The following is a 14,822-nucleotide window of genomic DNA, read 5'->3' as shown; positions in this document are numbered from 1 at the left end:
GCCGTTGTTGCAAAGTACATGACCTTTATCATTCATGTAAGTAACATATAATATAATTAACTCTGTGGAAAAAAATATTAAAAAGTAATTGGAAGTAAGAAATTATGTCATGCAAGCTAAGCAGCCTACACACGCTCCCTTATAATGAAGGACTATATAAGCATAAAAACACTATATGAGTATGTACATGTATATAAGTACAGGTATAGGAAAACTATATAAGTATAAAAAGTGTTAATACACTTAACAGTATTTTAAACCCACACCTTTGTGTATCTGGATGAATCCCCCCCCTTTGGCAAGCCTTTGCAAGCAGTCCGGGGTTAGTAAAATCGTGTTCCGACCAAATCCCCGCCTAACGCTGCGGTGGGGTTTTGGTGGAACGACATGAAGCGGCAAGGAAAGGCCGCCTCACCCCGCACGACTCCGTCTGGGAACACGGGAGGCCTGTACCGAAACGCGGGCCGCTCCCGGGGGAGGCCCCGAGCGGGGACGGTTTGGGGGTGGGGCAGGTTGTGAGGCGATTCAACTCACGGCCCCGGCAGAAAGGCAGTTTTCTGCCAGACGCAGGGGCGAGGTGGCGGGAGCCCCCTCAGCGCGGGTCGCTCCCTCAGCACCTGCCCCACGAACGGGGCCGGCCCGCCCGGGCCTGCAGGCGGCGCCGCGCCCCCGCCGAGCCCGGCGCTGCCAGCCCCCGCCCCGCGCCATAAATCGCAGCGGAGCGGCCGGGCCCGGCGGTGCTGCCGGGGAGGAACGACAAGGCGGCGGCGGCGGCGGGCTAGGCACGGCTCGCCTCCTCTCCCGCTCCGCCCCGCTTCCCGCCCCGCCGGCTCCGCCCCGGAGGCCGGCACGCTGGCTCGCTCCCTGCCTGGGAACATGGCCGAAGTCGGGGAGGACAGCAGCGGGGCGCGGGCTCTGCTGGCGCTGCGCTCGGCGCCCTGCAGCCCCGCCGCGGCGCCCCCTCCCGGGCCGCCGCCCCCGGCCGCGCCGCCCGCCGCCGCCTCCGCCGGCCCGGTGCTGGCTCGGCTGCAGGGCCGCGAGTTCGAGTTCCTCATGCGGCAGCCGGCCGTCACCATAGGCCGCAACTCCTCGCAGGGCTCGGTGGACGTCAACATGGGGCACTCCAGCTTCATCTCCCGGCGGCACCTGCAGCTCAGCTTCCAGGAGCCGCACTTCTACCTGCGCTGCCTCGGCAAGAACGGCGTCTTCGTGGACGGCGCCTTCCAGCGCCGCGGCGGCCCGGCCCTGCAGCTCCCGCCGCAGTGAGTGCCGCCGAGGCGGGCCGGGGGCGCGGGGGCGGCGGCACCGCAGGGGCTGGGCCCGCTCCGGAGAGAGAGGGGGAGCCCGCGGCCTGCGGGGAGAGAGCAGGGGAAGGGCCCGAGGGGCCGGAGAGGGACCCCTCCGTCCCGGGGAGGGGTCGTGAGTCTGGGAGGAGAGGGGCCTCCGGGGAGGAAGGGTCGGCGAGGGGTCCCTCGGCCCCACCGAGGAGACCCTGAGGCGCCCGTGTCCCGCGGAGGGCAGCTGGGTCTGCCAGGAGAAGGGCCCGAGGTGATGGCGAGGGGCCATTTCTGGTGAAGGGGACAGTGAGGGGTACCCCTGCCCACAGAGGGCCTGAGGGGAGGGTGAGGAACTGCCTCTGAAGAAGGTGGCCTTGAGGCTCTCCCCAGACCACAGAGGGGGTGGTGAGTTGGTCACAGTGGGTGAGGGACCCTCACCCGGTGGAGAGCTGGAGGTGGTGGTGAGGGATATGTTCCTGGTGACCAGGCAGTGGATCCATCTCAATATCAAGAGGAGATGTCCTCACCTTACTGGCCTTGCGGCTGTCATGACCGAGAGGGGTATGATGTTCATCAGGGCTGGAGCCTCTTGCTCTGAGGGAACTGTGTCTGGGGAAGAAGTGTGAGCCCCTCACCCTCTGCAGTGGGCTGGCCCCCTATGGTCATCATCCCCCATGCCTGCCTGCCAACAGCCTCCTGTTCAACTGGTGGCGCTTGAGAGGTTTCCAAAAGATAAATGAGAGAAGAAGGACTCTTGTCAGTGGACTTAAACTTGCTACACCCAAGGCTTGTCTTCCCTGGAAAAGGTTTAGTGGAAAAAAGTTGGAAAACCGCTTTGGCAGAGTGCTTATTTTAGGGTTGGTAAGTTGGGTGTTGTTCCTGGTGTCTCTCTGGGGCAACAGAAAAAAAGAGGGACTCAAGCCAGGCCAAGGGTGATGTGCTCACCAGGACCCCCAGTGAGCGGTCACCCAAGGTGTCTTTGCTTCATTGAGGAAGGGGAGAGGGCTGCAGAAGGGTTTTCTGTGCTAGCAGGGAGGTGGTTGTCTTGTGCTGTGTTTTAGATGAACTCTCTTGCAGAAAGAAGAATGAGGTTGATGTTAATAATTTTCTTCCTTTGAAAACATTGTTTATGGTTGCTGAGCACTGTCCAACGACTGCAGTGCTTCACCCCAGGGGCGGCAGCGTGGTAGTGGTGGGTGATGTAATTCCTGCATGCATCTCTTCAGGTCGTACCAGACAGACCGTGTCTAATGCCATCTCTGAGTGAAAACACACTGTAAAGGCAGGAGATTGGGTTTTTTATGATGTTCCACTAGGCTTTTTGTTGTTTGTATAAAACATCTGTTTTCATCTGGCAGTTTTTGGCTTTGGTACCGTTCACCTCCAGCACCAGGGTCCTGGAGTTATCCCTGTCTTGCCAGCCTGTTGCTTAGGGGAGGGTGTTTTAATTACTCATTTCCTCTGCAGGCTGCTTCATTTTGTACTTAGTAATTTAGTTATAACTCCCTAGCTGCTTGCCCTCTGAGGCGTTTTGGTTTGTAACATGTTTCATTTTCTAAAAGATACGTCTTTTAGTGTCTGTTTAATTAATCTTGCTATGTAAAACAAGACCACCTAAAGCCCAGGGCATTTCTGTTGTCACTCCGTCTGGCTCTGGGTTTATCTGTGTGAGCTCTCTCCTCCCGTCATTCTGTTTCTTCAGCCGGTTAATCATAAGCATTGTGCTCGAAAACTCTCTCAAGCAGCAGCTTGGTTGCTTATTTCTCTCCCCTTCCATTTGCTCGTGACTCCTGGATGGGGAATGGCAATTTTCCTTCTTCATTGCTTTAAAGGGTGGAGTTTAATGTACGGTTATGAACTCTGCACAATAAGGCATCCTCTTTGCTTGGCCGCTGTTTGAGCTACATAAATAAACTTGATGCTCCTCCCTTTCTGAGTTGCCGAGTAGGAAAAAGTTTCGCATCAATCTGTAGGAATTTGCCCCCTTGCTTCTATCAGGTAAACAACTCCTTGCCTTCTACTGGCCAGTCAAGGGTTTGTAACCCAGACCAGGGGAAAAAAATACCCTGTTGAAGCTTGGTATGCACAGTCTTGATTGAGGCTTTAAACTGTTCTCCAGTCCACTGTTACCTCCACTCTCAAAATCAGGCAATTCCCTCCCAGTCACCCCCTCTACACGTACATACACAAGTATCCCCCGCTTCAGTAAACAAAACAGCACTAGTTGGTGCCGCTTCTTTTCTGTAGAGAAGCCTGTATGCTTCCTGCTAGCCAACTAGTGTTGCCAAAAGTAGGACAAAGTGAAGGCGGGTCGTAGTACCCAGACTTCACAGTACAAACCACTGTTTTTACCAAATATTATTTTATGGTAACACTGCTGCCCTGTTTGATACAGCTACACCTTCTCCATGTACTAGCAGAATATACAGTTCATGTTAAATTTCAGGAATTAATGGCCATTCTAATTTAGATGGGAGGCCCTTGTGGGGAGCTCTTGCTGGTAATCTAAGAAGCAGTTGTATGAATAGTTGTGTCCCCTTCCTTCTTCCCCCTGCCCCCCCACACATAAAGTATAGCAGAAATATGTAAAGTCCGGTTTCTTTTGGACCAATGCAGTCACTGCTGCTGTTATACTACAAGCAAAGGAGATGCTTGTGCACCATGAGATCATGAATGGAAGCAGAGGGATCCAGGAAAAATAGTGTCTTTCAGATGTAATTCATACTATTTGTTAAAAAAATAGATCCTGGACTCATAGATTCTGTTTCTGAGGTTTCTTCTTGCTTCACTTTTTCTGTATAAAACTTCTCTGTTATAAGTCCTCTTCTAAGTTTAGAAGTAGTTTTTCCTAAATTTTGTGGAAGATTTTGTCAGGAGGGATGAGGAGGGAGGAAAGAGGAAGAGTTTCCGAGACCTTTCTCGAAGACTGTATGTACCTCTGAACACAATACCTGTTCAAAATCAAGGCCCTTTGAAAAGCTTCATATCACTTCCTCCATCGACATCATGTGTATGTATAATCTGCTGTAATCAGAATTTCACTGCTGGGTGGGAGTATCATATTTCACAGCTGTGTTGTTATGGAAGATTATATTTCACAGATTTGATGACATAACTGTGAAGTATAATTAAACAATAATGACCAACAAGGAGGGCATTTCCTAGAGGTTAATGACAGTTAGAAACGAAGTGGGTAGAAGAGTGGAGGGCCTGCAGTACAGCCGAAGACCCCTTAATCTATTTAATTAACATGAGTGCCACACTACAGTAGGCATTACAAATATAAATCAAGATGAAATTATGGAAGTACTTACATCAAAAATGAGTACTTTAAATCAAATTAAGGATTGCTGGAAACTTTTAGCTGTGCTAGTGGAAACTGGAAATCTGTGGATTAATATCAGGATATTTTTCTATTAATAAAAGAGAGAGAAACTCAAGACCACGAGTAGGATATGCACAACATTTTTCAAACTATTGATAAAAGCAAAAACATAAGATATAGCAGGAGCCATTAGCTGGAGTACTTTTTCCTGCTGAAGACTGTAATTTTTTCAAATTTACAGTGTAATCAGGTGTTTACAGGATCAGGTTAATGCTGAATTATTACTTTTTTCTTTATCTTCAAAATTGACTCAATTTTGAAAAGTGACAATAACAAGTTAGAGACTTCCAGTAACTAAAATAAGCTCCCTCCCTCCCTGAACCAAAGGAACCGAAACAGTTGAAAGTTAAGCTTGCTAACCTGAATTTTAAGCAGCTATGGGTCAGGTTTTCGAATGCTTCTGTGTACAAAAGTTCTGTTGACTAAAAACTGCAAATGTTGATTGAGCGTAGCCTGATAATAGCACTTGAGCTTTCTGAACTGGGAGCTCAATAGGTTGGAAAACGGTGCTTGCCTGTGAATGTTTCATGGGATATTTGCTTATTGCTTCTGTGACCATTTTGTATTTTGCAGTGGTGCTATTAACGGTGCTTGAAGTTTGTGTTTTGCAGTGTAAATGCATACTTTCAATATGAGATTTCTATGCATAAAAATAAGGTTTTCTAAAAATCTGTAGTTCTTCTAGTATTAAGGAAATAGAAGAAATAAATGGAGGAGTCTTTTTAGTATGAGCATAAAAACCAAGGGAAGTATATGGATGCATGAAATTAAATTAAAACATGGAGTTAAAATAAAAAAATGTATATAAGCCTCATTATAAATTGAAAACTTACTGTGCATGTGAAATTTTATTAGGAGCATGCTGCTTTATTTATAATGGGATTTTCCTAGGCACTTAATAAACTTGACAAAAATAAATAGTCCAGTACTCTGAGCACATATCAAGGTGCTGATCCTGCAAAATTTTATGCCTGCGTTCATCTTTCTGTAGAGTGAGTACGCAAGTTCACTTCAGTGTTTGGGTAGTGGGGGTGTCTCTGCAACTGGGATTTAGTAACCAAGCAGAAAATTGAGACCTAAATCCAACAGTCTTTTCATTTCCCTTTCGAAGGAGATTGTACAGTCTGTTAGCCAGTAACTTGAGGCATTAAGTAAAAAAAAAATTTATACAATCTAGAAAAATTGAGATATACACAGTGCATCACGGTGTTTTGATGACCTCACTAACCACTTGGACTCGATTCTTGTGGTTAGAATGATGCCATCATGGTGTGTATGAGTGCGGGTATCCTTACATCTCGGAGGGAACTGCAAGCCGTATGTACACATACTAAGGAAATGCTTTGACCACATAACCACGACTACAGAACTAGTTGTTTCTGAAACGCTGCATATATGTTGACTCTAACTCCTCGTGTAGTTTTACTTCTTAAATATTACATAATCTGCTTTTGCAATCATTTTTTTTTTGTTTGAAATGCATCGTTTGCTTCAGCTTGTGGATGGTGGTTTTACTCTCACTAGAAACTCTTTAAAGACTTGCTGTCTTAGTGCTTCGTCTTATATTTTTCATGCTCTTATTTGAGTTCAAAGACTGTCTTTGAGAACAGGTTTTTTTTGTTGCACGGCAAGATGGTGATAAAGGATTACTTGATTTTTAATTATGGAATTTATGTCAAGTAATAATTTCTGGCTAAGCAGCCCAATTTGTCATGGGTTGTATTAAATGTTTAAGGAAAGTTTTTCTCATTATGTGAAACTACTTGATTTGTTGATTCAAAAATAGCTGTACTGTAAGTCGGGTGGTGAATATAAACTAATGCTATGCAAAACTCAGTGTATGTTTTCTTATGTATTCTTTTAAACCAAGCTTGGTTCAGTTTAGCTGATGTGTTGATTATGAAAAGATTAATTTAACCAGAACATGCTACACTTGTCTTGTACACTCTTGTGCAGAGTCTCAGCTATACAGGCTTAAACGTAGATTCGAGTTGTGCCGGTGTAACTCCTTTGTGTTAGCAAACTCTTAATCATGACATATGCTTTGACTGTGGGATTCTTCCAGTTGGTACTATTGTGTTTTTATATAAATCTAGGCGATGAATGAGTGTGAGAGTGTTTTGCTTTTACAAAAACAGGAATAAAAATGACAAAATCTGTAGTAATTCATATCCTAGTTAGTTTGGTGCCAGCTGTGTGAGCATCCTCACTGCACAGTGTCTGTTTTGACTTCTGGTAACAAATCTAAACAATTATTATTTCCCCCCCACCCCCGTAGAAAATGGGACATGCAATCTTGCACTGAATAACTGTAAGCATAAATGACAGAGTAATGTGATTGTTTTCTTTGTAAGCAAGCTTTTAGTAACTGCTCTGATAGCCATTTGGTGTCAGAACTGTTCTGTGGGATGCCAAATTCTCTTGCTCAGTGTTGCAGTTTCCTGGAGGAGTAGATGTGGCAACAGGATGTTGGTGAAGAACAGGAAACTACTTGAATTTGCTACTTATGCCATGCAAATGAAGTCTTGTTACTGATCCATGTGTAGTAATTAGCATCTGCTATTGACAGTTTTTGCAGCAATTGCAGAGTGTGGAGCTTGGCAAGTGTGTTCAACTGTGTGGTTTGAGGGGGTTGCACCCGATACTGTGGGGTAACAAAAGGGATATAGACTGCTTAGGTGCTTGAAAAAACACTGTTAGGGATTTGACTGTTACCTCCAGCTGGCTTTTCTTATTCAGGGTGGATCTTTGCTAGCACTCAGCTCCAGATCGATTCTTTTGGCGTGTGCTAATTTATTTTGAGCTCCTTCTAGCTCTAGTAAGTGTCTCAGCAGGCAGTGTCTGGGTGCTTGCAGTCACAGCCAAGGGGCACCATAACCAGAAATTGTTAACACCAAGCTTCACCTTACTGCTGATTAGATGTGGATAAGCCAGTTATCCCTTCCCAATCTGAGTGGAAATGTGGCTTAAAAAAAGAAAAATCAGTGCTTTTGAGCTGGTGATGTTAATGAAAAGGGAGAGGAGCGCTCTCATTTGCTTTTAGCGTAGATTCTTTCCTCTGCTTTTTCTTAATAGCAGTCCAGAGCACAGAAGCCTCTCTCACAGGTAGCCATACCTAACACCAGCTTTGTTTTAGCTTTTTGGGTTCGGTCCCCATGCATCTAGCAGTTTTCTGAGGCTTTCCTAAGGTTGCAGACTCATGCTAGGAAATCCACTTCAGGATTACTACTTCAAAACAGCAACAACAAAAAAAAAGTGTGAAAGCTAAATATGCTGTAGAGCTTAGCCCACAGTGTATTGGGTGGTTAAGGTCTTTGTTGTCTTACAATTGCATAGGTCTAGGAGAGGCAGTGAACGCTGTAAGAAGACTGCTGAGCTTGCACAGTGCTTTCTGGCAGGTAAATTTAGGTAGCTTTTAAATGTTGGTTTATGTATCTGAAGTGGCTGGTGGGCCGTGATGTACCAGACTGGAAGATCGACACCAAGAAACATGGGGAGCTGGATGGTTTGCAGTGATGTTTTGAACAAATATGTAAGATTAAAAAGTTGAAGCAGTTTTTCTCTGCTGAACATGGGCTATGAAAAGACATCTTAATGTACTTCTAGACTTGGTTAATCGACTAATTGTGAGTACAAATTATTATGTGGTCTTAATGCATTTACTTCTGTCAATAATTCAGAATTAATCAGTGAATAGTATTTTCAAGTATTTATAAGTCTCCCTATTTCAGTTGGCTGCAGGCTCTGTAGAAAAGCAGATTGAGATGCTTATAGAGCAGATGACTCAGGTAAATGTGAGTGAAAATTTCTATCTGATAGTATATTCTTTGTTTTCATAGTACGGATACAATTTTACTAATGTCTATTCACTCTTGTCCACAAATATTTTTTGCTAGTAATTCACATCTTCAGTTTCTTCAGAACAGCTCCATAAAATGCATGTGTGTGTTCCTTCTGCATGGCACTTAATTGTTATGAAATACATATTTTATTGGACAGTAAAACATTTAAGGATCTTAATGGCCTAATTAATACTCAGTATCCACGGCTGTCTTGTGTATTTTGCTTTGTTACCCTACTGCTTGTTTTTTCATGTCCTCGTGCATTTTTATCATAAAATTTTCAAGCAGTCTTTAGAGAGTGCTCTATTAGAAGCCTGTTCTTTGAATATTCAGCAACTCTAAGTGAGATTTGATTGATAGTCCCTTCCGTCTCTACCCAATCTATTTTTAGTAATTTAAAAGCGAGTTTAATTTCTTGGGTTGTCATTTGTTGTGTATGCGTGATTTACTTTGGTGGTTTTCCTCCCTCCTTTAAATGTACCAGATATGTAATTTGCATGCTGTTTGAGGACATCTTGACAGTTTGGGAGAAATCATGTAGAAATTAATTGGGAGCTCTGCCTTAGCTGAGGGAGCAAAGGTGGACAGTCTTTGTCTGGTTCTGTCAATAGATACTGTGTGATTAGGATAAGAGGATAAGTGGAAGAAAACTTCAAGCACACTGTTACCACTTTTTATCCTGTGTCAAGAACCTTCTAGCATAAGAGACTGTTCTTATGTACAAGTACAATCCACTGCATCTTTTAGAACAGAATGAGGAGACAAAACCTTGCAGATGTGGTCTAAGCACTGTAGAAAAGGCCATGCTTCCCCTTCTCTCTGGAATGTAACATTATAGCTGTACCCCTTCTTTCTGCTTCATGCCACTTTAAAGAGTGCCTTGGGAAGTCTTCCCACACAAACTGTTTTAATCTTCTATCTTCCTTAAGGCCACATACAGAAGCCACCAACATTTTGACTAAGCAGGACTGGACTCCCTGCAGAGCCAGTTTGTTCACTTGCTAAAGGAATTGTTCTTGAGCAACTTAAGGCCTTTCTTCTCTCGAGGGCATAAGAACTATGGACTTTTAAACTCTCAAAATCCTGATCGTGTGGGATGAGAAAAGGACTAGACACAGACAGCAAATTTTGTTTCCACCTGATGGGTAGACCAAAAACTTTTTGCTTTTCATATTCAGTTTGAGGTGTAGCCCAGACTAGTAAGGGTAGACTCATGGTGTGGGAGATGTGCTGACTGCTATTTACTTATTGATCTTTTTCTTTTTTTAATTGTTCAATGGCTTGCGTAATGTGGTGTACCTTGGATTGGCTGCCTGCCCACAGTGCGTAAAGGGGTGTTGACTGTCAACAAGCCTGGCAATTGGGTGGCTTTGCCTCCTTCTGTCTTGTCCATTCAGCTGTATAATTACTAACCCTCTTCTACAATGTCTCCCTCAGACACTGTCTAATGAGACAAGCTGTAATGAAACTGCTTTAGCACTGTGAAGACCTGCAAAGGAAGTCAAAAGCTGACATGTGCTTTGCTGCTAATGTCTTTATGGAATATTAAGGCAAGCACTGAAGCTTTCTTCAGGCATAGGAATTCTTAGGAGAAAATTCCTAATGTGTAGTGGTTCAATAAAAGTGTTGCTAGCATTTTTTTGTATTTTATGTAAACAAGGCATATGCAAAATAGCTGTTAGAAATAGGTGCAATCAAGTAGTTTAGACTTGCACGTGATATGTCTACATTTGAGTGTCCCAGATCAGTGCTTCACTGCAAACAAAGCCACAGAACAAAGTTGGGAAACAGAATTGTTTTGATGGACAGTGATTCTGAATCTGAGGTCTCTTGGTGACAAGTGGGTGCATCCTCTTCAAGTGGTTCACAGTTTCTTCACAATTTCACCCTGCTTCATGCTCCTCCAGATAGTATTGGAAGTATGAAATTCTTATTTAAAAAAAACAAAAACAAAACTGTAGCAGAGAAGGGGTAGAACTCTGTTCCTCAAAAAGCTGATATTGCAGACTGTGAAGTTTGTATGAAGCTTCCAGGTAAGATATATCTATTAAAGTAAAATGTTTCCCTAATTCCATATACTATACTGAAGCAAAGGAAAGGGAGCATTAGAAAATGCCAGTAATGCGACAAGTTAACTCTCTAAAGTTTTCTGATTTAAAACTAATGAAACCACTGTGGCAGCGGCTTACCTATGTGCTGCCATTTTGTAAGAGTCGTTGTCACTTTAGTTGGTTAAACTCCTTGCAAGGAAGAAAACCCTCAGCACAGCTGTATATGCTGGCAAAATTTAAAATACCTTAATAGCCTTGGGATTGTTTTACATTGTTTGCAATCTTAGCCATGTCCTGCTAGGTCGTGTTTCACAAACCAATCCAGTACATTTTCTCCTTCTCCTGAATCACAGTGAAATTGTTTCCTTTTCCCTCCCTTCAGAAGGAAGGAAGGTTGTGTCTGGGATTATCTTCTAACCTTTATTTTCAGTTTTTGGAGGCTGCAGGTGGATGTCACTTTGTAGACATTTGTGTGAGAGATACTCTATGTAGCCCAAACATTTACTTGACTGTGAGCCCAGAAGATGTTAGCCTTTAAAACATTTAGATTACCCTCGGAGCTGCCTTTAAAACACTAATCCTGGCTTCCTTTAGTGGGTATTGAATGGATTGTGAAATGTCTTCAGAGGGAGTGGAACGGACTTGAGTGAACATTTTGCAGAGCCTGACTCCATATGGATCGTTTTTTGTAATGTACATAAATAGTACATTAGCACTTTCAAATCACTTTCTAAATGAACTGAGCCAGCCTCAAAGGAAAATACATCATAGTCCTGCTCTGCGTGTTAGAGCCCTCTTAGAGAGTCTGATTGAATTGAAAGGTTAGTAACATCCCGTATGCAAGCTTTTTCTGGCATATGTATGTGGGAATTAGGATCTTTTCCTGAGCTTTACAGAGGTTATTTTGTTTTGCACAGCCTCTGCTAATGTGTTTATAGATAGTTCCTTAGAGCTCAAGGGCAAGTTGTCTAGGTGGCTTGTGAGACCTTTCAAGGAGGTGGGCTGGCTCCTTGAAGGCAAACCGTACAATGATGAATAGCCCATTAGAAGAAAGTTGATGGCATTGCAAATGAGATTTACATGAGAATTAAACTGCTGTAGTGTATCCAACAAAGATGCTGAAACAAGTGCCTCTCTGATGGTTATTAGGAGACTTTATGAACTGATCTTTTCAAACAGTTAGTTTCTCCTCCTTCTCCAGGGTATAAAAATTTCCCGAGCCTCTGGATACTTGTAATAAAGGAAGAATCTTTCCAAGAAGGTGGGAGGTAGGATGAAAATAGGGGTAGAATCGAAGTTTTATTTTTGCCTGTGGCAGCCGTGGCCAGATTGCTGTGGTGAGAGGAGCAGGATCTGTGGCAAGCTGGAAATTCCCCGGCAGTTGAACAAAGTTTTAAAATGCTTGCTTTTGAGTTGGGTATGGAGATGAATAACCAATGCTACTTGTAGAGGCCAACTCTGGCACTGCAGTTAGTTCCATGCTGTCACTATGTATTTAATTTCGGTGTACTGCTTAATTTCTTATTGAAAACAGAACTCTCTGTAGAAGCTGTTATAGGGAAGTTCCCCAGAGCGTGGGTGCAGGTGGGGCTTTTTTTGGCACTGAGGTAGGTGTTAATTGTGGTTTATGATTGAGGGAGAAACATGCTTAGTTGAGTGTTTCTGCCAAGATGAGCAAAGAAGGAAAATAGTTAATATTGACCTTTTTCATTTTAACCAAGATCAGTGTGAGCAGCAGAGGCTTGGAAAGCATCTCAGAAATGTTCTTGAATTTCGCAGAAGCAGGGAAGGAGTGAGAAATGCTGGTGGTGGCGATGCTCTGCTGAGTCACTTCTTGTGGTCTCTGCTGTGGTAGAATGGAGCCAGACTTAGGGTCTTATATTAAGGTTTGTCTTGGAGGGAGGAAAAACTCAGCAAGTCATGGGGGCTAGGGAGCCTCTTCTGGCACAGAAACACTGTGGGCAAATGTGTATGTTGGAGCTAGTATTTGCCATTTCTGTGACATCTTCCAAAAACAAACCGAATGTCAGAATGATTGCTTACTGCCTGATGCTGTCAGAATACCCATGGTCCGGGGGTCCTGAAGCAGCCAGGGGCTGCGTGTTGTCACTGGGGCCGAGAGCTGTGGTTTGGCAGTACTCCCCTAGGACTGGAGAAAGTGGGATGTGAGAAGCCCTACAGGAAGGTGAGAGGCATCGTGCCTGTGAGCCTTTGGCAAGGGCTGAGCAAAATTCACTCCTGATCCAAGACTGCATGCAGTGTCTGCTGTTACAGTGGAGAGTTTGCCACTGCCTCATGAAGGATAGGTGTAGGACAAGGGTGGTAACAGCAGAATATAGAAATAAGTATCATCCTACTTTGTTTCATACAAGTTGCTTTTCATTGTGTGCTTGATTTAACTTAGTGGGGCAGCAAGCTAGCATGGGGGTGGATGGAATAACCTTGTTTGTCACTGTAGTGTGTATTGTATTTTTTAACAGCGTAAAACCTTGGCTGCTGTCAGACACATGCTTGAAGAATATTTATCTCCACAGAGTGCTTTTTTTCTTTTAAGTTTCTGTTCCACTCTATAGTTCTGCCAATTTGATCTGCATTTTAGCTTTGTTTAATGGGTATTATCTGGTAGGGATGGGATTTCATCTTGATTTGGCTTTTTTCCTTTGAAACATCACATTAGGATATAAAATGGAACTGCTTTAAAACTGAACACTAAGATATGGTATGTATTTTTTTTTTGCCCATCTTGTCAGAGTGGCAACCATACAAAATGAATTTCTGTGTCCCCTGAAGATGCACCAAACTTGACTAAGTGCCATGCTGATGAAGAGTCCTCCAGGGCTTTGTGGAAATGCTGGCTTAGGACACATCTTCACTCTGTCAAAGCAGGAGTGACAAGTATGATATCAGTTCTTCTAAGATCATAGAGCTATTAAGGTTGGAAAAGACCTCTAGAATCATCAAGTCCAACCGGCAACCCAGCACCCCCAGGCCTCCTAAACCATATCCTGAAGTGCCACGTCTACACATTTTATGAACACCTCCAGGGATGGTGACTCTGCCGCCTCTCTGGGCAGCCTGTTCCAATGCCTGACCACTCTTTCAGTGAAGAAATTTTTCCTAATACCTAATCTAAACCTCCCCTGGTGCAACTTGAGGACGTTTCCTCTCATCCTATCACTAGTAACCTGGCAGAAGAGACCAACCCCCACCTCACTATAACGTCCTTTCAGGTAGTTGTAGAGAGCGATAAGGTCTCCCCTTGGCCTCCTCTTCTCCAGGCTAAACACCCCCAGCTCCCTCAGCCACGCCCCATCACACTTGTTCTCCAGACCCTTCCCCAGCTCTGTTGCCCTTCCCTGGACATGCTCCAGCACCTTAAGGTCCTTCTTGTCCTGAGGGGCCCAAAACTGGACACAGTATTTGAGGTGCAGCCTTACCAGTGCCGAGCACAGGGGCACAATCACTGCCCTGCTCCTGCTGGCCACACTATTGCTGACAAGAGCCAGGATGCTGTTGGCCTTCTTGGTCACCTGGGCACACTGCTGGTTCGTGCTCAGATGGATACTGACTTAACAAACTAAAATCCCCACTTTCATGCAGCCTATTTTACAGAGGCCCACAGAGGCCAATAATGACTAGGAGGTGTTCAGAAGTACTAGAGCTAGGTTTATAAGAGGTACTTACTCTGTTGTACAGTCTAAGCACCTATCCAGCCCCATGATGAATGCAGTTGAAATCCCATGAGAGGTCCTGTAGGTGCTAAATATACATTTACCACATAAGGAAGGTGGGCTGCGATTGTGGAGAGAGACAATTGATCCTGCCCCTGTGTTGATTTTCGTAGTGCTAGCATGTGCAGTAAGCAGGAGGAGAGGAGTTAATTTTAGCTTGATTAGCAAAACAGAAGGGAATCAAGATGACTGCATTGTAAATGGCAGTGGATGAGATCAATGAGGGTAGTTTATTTCTATGCATCTAAGTGGGTGTTCTAAGCAATTTAACTTTTCTTTTTTTTGTTGGTTTTTAAGAGAACCAAGAATGTTAATGCATTTAGTCCTTGAAATCCTTCTGTGGTCACAGTTCTGGATACTTTAACGTTGTTGCATGGTGGTGGTTTTAAATGAACACCAGGTGCTTGCATTCTGTTCCTTGGCAGTTCCTTGTTTCTCTGCTCCCTGTTACCTGGTTCAGTGGCAAGTGATTCTCAGTACTGGACACTCAGTTACTCACCTTTGTTTATATTCTGGAGCATATTCAAAACTGTTTA

General features: G+C 44.2%; 1 protein-coding gene across 2 annotated transcripts in view; it reads left to right on the top strand.

Annotated features, from left to right (window-relative positions):
• The first annotated feature begins 742 nt into the window (after window positions 1-742).
• FOXK1 (forkhead box K1) overlaps window positions 743-14,822 on the top strand; it is a 57,871-nt gene continuing 43,791 nt past the window's right edge. Inside the window, exon 1 of one of the 2 annotated variants that reach the window (XM_064461549.1) lies at window positions 743-1,262. In XM_064461549.1, coding sequence (XP_064317619.1) covers window positions 877-1,262 — 386 coding nt within the window. In that variant the 5' untranslated portion in view covers window positions 743-876. The remainder of the gene's footprint in view (window positions 1,263-14,822) is intronic. The other variant, XM_064461550.1, reaches the window with a different exon arrangement.

This window comes from Phalacrocorax carbo, chromosome 10 (assembly GCF_963921805.1).
Source record: "Phalacrocorax carbo chromosome 10, bPhaCar2.1, whole genome shotgun sequence".
NCBI classification, from domain to species: Eukaryota; Metazoa; Chordata; class Aves; order Suliformes; family Phalacrocoracidae; genus Phalacrocorax; species Phalacrocorax carbo.
The sequence above is the reverse complement of the archived record's forward strand: the minus strand, read 5'-3'. Positions and strand labels throughout refer to the sequence as shown.